Source organism: Oratosquilla oratoria, chromosome 18, assembly GCF_046742065.1.
Source record: "Oratosquilla oratoria isolate Oo_2021 chromosome 18, ASM4674206v1, whole genome shotgun sequence".
In the NCBI taxonomy this organism is placed as follows: Eukaryota; Metazoa; Arthropoda; class Malacostraca; order Stomatopoda; family Squillidae; genus Oratosquilla; species Oratosquilla oratoria.
The window spans coordinates 62,513,949-62,520,816 of record NC_134794.1 but is presented as its reverse complement, the minus strand read 5'-3'; the positions used below and the strand labels follow the sequence as shown (position 1 = coordinate 62,520,816).

Genomic DNA, 6,868 nt, shown 5'->3' with positions numbered 1-6,868 from the left:
GAAGGACGAGTATAGATAGAAGGAGAAGGAAAAGGAAGAGAAAAGGGAGAATTAGCAAAAGGAAGAAAAGAGGGAGAACGAGATGAAGGAGTAGAAGTAGGAGATGAAAAAAGAGGAGAAAATGAAAATTAAACGATATTGCTAAGCGTATTAGGAGGGATGTGGTGAGGGGGAGGAGGAGGAGGAGGAGGAGGAGGAGGAGGAAGAGGAGGAGGAGGAGGAGGAGGAGGAGGAGGAAGAGGAGGAGGAGGAGGAGGAGGAAGAGGAGGAGGAGGAGGAGGAGGAGGAGGAGGAGGAGGAGGAGGAGGAGGAGAGTGAAGTTCTTGTTGCAGGTCGTGAGCGACAGTCAGAAGTCGTCAGTCCAGCAAAAGAGAAGGACCACAATCATGGGCGCTCGAGGAAGGTAATATTTTGATCAACTGTCATCTTGAATTGCGAACAAGTTCACTGGTGTGCTTCGGCGGCATACTAGGCATTTCTCGCTAGCATGCTACTTTGTTTGAGTAGACACGACTTCGGTAACGGATTTTAGTTCCATATTTCCAAATGTCAATTTGCTCTTGCATCATAGAGTGAGAGGCTGAATGACGAACTATGAGAAGATTTACATATACGGATGTTAGACACAATGTTGAAATGTTCTTACGGAAGTCTAGGATATTACAACCTAAGTCGTTTCTACTCAAACGAAATAACAAAAGCAAGGAACATGCTAGCCTAGTGTTTATGTATCAGCCTTGCGAATGGCATGTCTTCTAAGATCGCCTTTGAAAGGTGGGTCATCGAAGATGAAGATTTTTTTTTTTTCCAATGCGGTTTTCTTTTTTATTAGTCGTATGTTTCATATAGTGCATTATGATGTTAACGAATGTTATGGTCTTTGTGCAGAGAAATGACATTATTTAATTATATTATTATCATTATTATTATTATTATTACTATTATTATTACTATTATTATTATTATTATTATTATTATTATTATTATTATTATTATTATTATTATTATTATTATTATTATTATTATTTTTATTATTGTTATTATTATTATTATTATTATTATTATTATTATTATTATTATTATTATTATTATTATTATTATTATTATTATTATTATTATTATTATTATTATTATTATTATTATTATTATTATTATTATTATTATTATTATTTTTTTTTTTTTTTTTTTTTTTTTTACCATTTGGTCATAAGATTGTGTCGTTGTGTTTTGTTTTAGTATAAGAGCCGAGTCCGTAGCAATTTTGTAGAATGGCACAACTTATCGATAAACATTGGATCACATCAAATCTTTGTAATTATTACCAAAAGTTATTCGATTCATATAAAATTCAATACACAAAAAAGGTGCTTAGAAATACAATATAAGAATTTTAGAGAAGATTTATATTCCTTGATTCGCCCAGACAATGATAGAGATAGAAAGATAGACAGACAGATAGATAGATAGATAAATGGAGAGAGAGAGAGTGAGAGAGGGAGGAAAGAAATTAAGATCTAGAAAGGAGTACGGCAAGTCGATTTTTTTTTTCTTCGATGAGATTTTAGTAACTTTCAGTTGGGAAGAAAAAAAAAAAAATGGGGAATATTTTTATGACCTGAAGCTTGTTTATCTTTACAAGCTAATATTTGGGATGGATGATCTTTACTCCCTCGTTCTGAGGATGACCAATGCTTACAAACTTGTTTTAATAATTAAGAATTTCTAACAAGCTTAGGGTAGGTTAAGTTGTTTAAAGAATACTTTTTTAAACAAATTTAGGTTAGGTTAGTTTAGGTTAGGTTAGGTAAGGTAAGGTAAATTAGGTAAATTCTCAAAGTAGATTTGAGGATGGGTAAGATTAAGTAATGTTCATCTTTGAAACTCAAAGTAAAAAAAAATTAATGGATGGAGAAAGTTTAAGAGTATAATCATTCATGCCCAATATCTAAAACTGACTAAATATACTGAAAATTAAACAAGAAGTGTCGCAGTTGGTTGGAAAGTATTTGATAAATGTTTTGATATTATGAAATGTTCTGTAATTGTACGTCTGAAAAACAAAAATCATTATGTAGAGTCGCAACTACATTTACGAAAATGGAATTTGGAAACAACTGACAGAGGAGATGTAAACACAAAGGGTAATGAAAAGATCAACGCTGGAAATTACAACGAGTGACAGAGAGTAAATGCTGACCCTTGCGAGTTCATTTAAGAACGACTTCGGTTATAAGTTTTTATTTTTTCAAATCTCCGAATATTAGATTATTTTTCCGTTGTATATAGCAAAGTTGAATGATGAACGAAGAGTTTGTAAACCTAAACATACTGTTGAATTTTTCTTAGAGAAGTCTAAATTCTGTAAGCAAAGCCTTATCTTAGTTATTCAAATGGAGATTGAAGATAGGATGTGGAAGAAATATAGTCCAGCGTGATACTCCGTTAAGAGAGAAAAAAAACAAAAAACAAAAAAAAAACAGAAGAAACGAAGGAGCTGAAATGTAGTTGGGTAAAGCGAGTAGGATGGAAAAAGCGTGTTACTGACTGGACGCTGAGAATTGTGAAGCGTGGAATAGGACGATCTGGCAGATGGTGGAGAGACGAGATAGAGGGGTTTGCAGAAGTGATGTGGTAAAAACTGGCGCGCGCAGACACACTACTCATAGAAGACTTTTGTTCGGTAGTGGACATAATTGATCGAGTGATTGATTGATTGGTTGGTTGATTGGTTGAATGATAATATGATTTCAACTTATGCCACAATCCTGATTTGCATCCGACAAAGCAAAGGGGTTATCACACTGGGCTAATTTTCCTCCGACATCCTACCTCTAACCTCCATTTGAATAACTAGAATATGACTTCAACTACAGAAACCTTGATTTCTCCAAGAACATTTCAACATTATGTCTAACATTCGTACAATTTTACAGTCTCTTAGTTCATCATTCAGCTTTGCTATGTATGACGGAAAGATGGTTTGATATTTGGAGATTTGAAAATTTGAATGTTGTAACCGAAGTCGTTTTTACTCAAACGAACACTCAACTGTCGGCGCTGGTGAAGCAAGCACGCGCACAAAAATATTAAGAAGACTTGAAACAAGAGGAGGAAGATTTTTTGTAATGAAGAAAAATGAGAATGGTGCTCAGAGATAAAAATTCTACTTGAGAAGAAATAATAAGTGGAGTCCTACAGGGTTTAGTACCGGGTCTATTAATGTTTACTGTATATGTAAATGATATGGCTGAAGATGCAGAATGTTACATGAACTATTTTGCAGATGACGCAAAACTACAAAAGAAAGTAAGTACGGAAAAAGATTGTGAATCGCTACAGAGGGATCTGAACAAGATCTGGTAATGGAGTCAGAAGTAGGAAGTGAACCTCAACATTAAGAAATGTAGTATAATGGAATTTGGAAACAGTTAAAAAAGAATATCGGGACAATATAAAATCGGTGCAAAGGAAGTAAAGAAAGTTGGTTCCGAAAAGGACCTAGGAGTAATAATCACCAAAGACATCTCCCCAGAAAAACAGATAAACAAAATAGTCGGAGAAACGTACAATTTGTTAAGATCAATAAAGGCGGTTTTTAACTACTTGGATGAGGAAGTGGTAAAGAAAATACTAGTCACACTGATAACACCAAGATTGGAGTACGCAGTGACAATATGGACAAAAGAATATAAGGAAAATAGAAAGAATCCAAAGAGCAACGACAAAGATGGCACCAACACTTTGAAAACTGATGTATGAGTAAAGATTGTCTAAACTGGATCTACCAACCCTAGAACAAAGAAGAGAAAGAGGTGATTTGTTAGCCATTTACAGAGTTATGAAAGGCATGGAAGTCCTTGATAGATAACACTTATTAAATTGAAATAGGAGAAATACAAGGGGGCATGAAAAGAAATTAAAAAAAGGACAGTTATAGAAGAGATATAAAAAAAAGCCTTTCCACACAAAGTGGTGGATATCTGGAACAAATTGGAAAAAACAATAGTGTGTGCAAATACCATACATGAATTTAAGATCAAACTAGATGTTGCGAGATACAAAGACGGGTCACCACGAGCAAAGCTCCCCTTCCCGTAGAATACAACTAGGTAAACACACACACACACACACACACACACACACACACACACACACACACACACACACACACACACACACACACACACACACACACACACACACACACACACACACGCGCGTGACGCTGTGGTTAGAATTCTCACCTGCCACTACGGTGGTCCGGGTTCGATTCCCGCCCAGGGCTGAAATAATTTCAGTATCGGTGCGCTGCGGGATGTTACTCCAACTCTCATGGGCGGTGAGTTGGGTGTGTGTGTGCGTGTAAGGTCACAGTATTACCCATAGATGAGTCATACGAGCTCTGAGCTCTCATCTGGGGGTTAATAACTGTCGATCACGAGAACAACACGTGATCCAAGACCATGGTGAATCACACACACACACACACACACACACACACACACACACACACACACACACACACACACACACACACACACACACACACACACACACACACACACACACACACACACACACACACACACACACACACACACACACACACACACACACACACACACACACACACACACACACAATACTGAAACGGATTATGAATCACTGCAGAGAGCCCTGAACAAGGTTTGGAAATGGAGTCAGAATTCGGCAGTAGACTTCATCATCAATAATTGTAGCATAATGGAATTCAATATATATATATATATATATATATATATATATATATATATGTATATATATATATATGTATATGTATATTTATATATATATATATATATATATACATATATATACATACATACATATATATATATATATATATATATATATATATATATATATATCTATATATATTTATATATCAGGACAATATAAAATCGGAACGAAGAAAGTAGAGTAGAATCTGAAAAAGACCTGGGAGTAATCATCACAAATGACGACATGCCTCATGATAAACAGATAAACAAATTTGTTAGAAAATCATAAAACTTGCAAAGATCAATAAAATGGCCTTTACCTATTTGGACGAAGAAATGGAAAAAAAAAAAAAAAAAAAAATACAAGTCACCCTGATAAGGCTTAGACTGGAGTATGCTGCAACATTACGGTCACCCAGTACCAAAAAGAATATAAAGATGATTGAAAGAATCCAGAGAGCAACTAAGAAGATGTCCCCAACACTTTTAAACCTGTCATATGAGGAGAGATTGTTAAAACTGAATTTACCGATTCTGGAACAAAGAAGAAAGAGAGGTAACCTGCTGACTATCTACAGAATCATAAAAGGCATAGAAATTCTTGATACAGAGGACTTACTAAATTGGGATAAGAGAAATACATAGGAAGAAACTCAAAAAAGACAGCTATAGAAGAGATCTGGAAAAAAAAAAAAAAAAAAATCCACACAGACCGGTGGACACTTGGAACAAACTGGACAATGAAATAGTGTGTGCAAAAACTATACACGAATTTAAGAGCAGACTAGACACCTCGAGATACAAAGACGGGACACCACAAGCATAGCTCCCCTTTCCGTAAGATACAACTAGGTAAATACACACACACGTTCAAATACTGACACATCATTCGATGGACTTAATCTTATTTCTTCCTGATTTGTTTGGTCTTACATCTTATATCCTAGTCACCTTTACCATATTCATTTACTTAGAAACATAAGATTTACAATAAAACACTAAAAGAGAAAGTTCAGAATAAATCATTTAGCTTAACGTCTCTCAGAGAGGTCTAGGATGGTTTCTCCTTTTTTTTTTTTTTTTTTTTTTTTTAGCTGGGGAATTTAGTGTAGTTTGTCCTTAATACAAACTCGTTCCACAGGTAGGCACCCTTGAACCATTTTCACTTCTGACCTGTCGCTCAAATAGCGACGCTCTAAACCTTTCGTCCAGTTGGAGACCAGCATAATTACATATATACAATATATACATACATTCATACATAATTACATCCATACATACATACATACATACATACATATATACATACATAAATACATGCATACATACATACATATATACATACCTACATACATATATACATACATACATACATACATACATAAGTCCCTTTACATGGGGACGGGTCCAGCCAATTCACCTACCCACCCTTCACTCATCCCCTAGCAGTGTGCCGGGGATGAGGGATGACCCTTCTTCCACAAGGAGCCAAGAAATAAAGGATAAGGAAAGGGTTTGGCTGGGCAAAGGGTGGCTGGGTGTATACTTAGGCTGGGCTACCCCCCCCCCCTTTGGAGGGGGTTAAGCCGAGCTGCAGAGATCAGTTCAGTTTGTTCTGTAAAGCAATACGTTCTTACACACTGGAAGAATACGCGCACAGTAAAAATAAACGGATAAATAAATAGATAAATAGACAGATAGATGAATAAATAAACAAATGAATAGATTAATAGATAAATAAATGAATGAAAGAATCAATCAATCAGTCAACTGATCAATCAATCAATAAATAGATAGATAGATAGATAAATAGATAAATAAGTACATAAACAGACGAATGAATGAATAATGAAATGAGTAAATGAATTAATAGATAAATAATAGATAAAAGGAGGAAGAAAAGGCAACCATTTTGTGGAGGCGACACGTATACGCTCTGAAGAAGCTGAAAATGAAAGGGAAGGTTTTTTTGCGTTAGGAAGGGTGGTGGCAACAGCAGTTACAAAGAAAGAGCAAAGGTTTTGGTCGCTCGACGAAAGGTCAAGAGTAACTCTCGACCAGTGTGGGCGAACGATTAACTAAGGAAGAGGACATGGACTGACGGCATT

General features: G+C 35.4%; 1 protein-coding gene across 1 annotated transcript in view; it reads left to right on the top strand.

Moving 5' to 3' along the window:
* Positions 1-345: 345 nt before the first annotated feature.
* Positions 346-6,868, top strand: part of LOC143035319 (crustacyanin-A1 subunit-like) — a 26,504-nt gene continuing 19,981 nt past the window's right edge. The window contains exon 1 of the mRNA XM_076202256.1: positions 346-403. Coding sequence (XP_076058371.1) covers positions 387-403 — 17 coding nt within the window. The 5' untranslated portion in view covers positions 346-386. The remainder of the gene's footprint in view (positions 404-6,868) is intronic.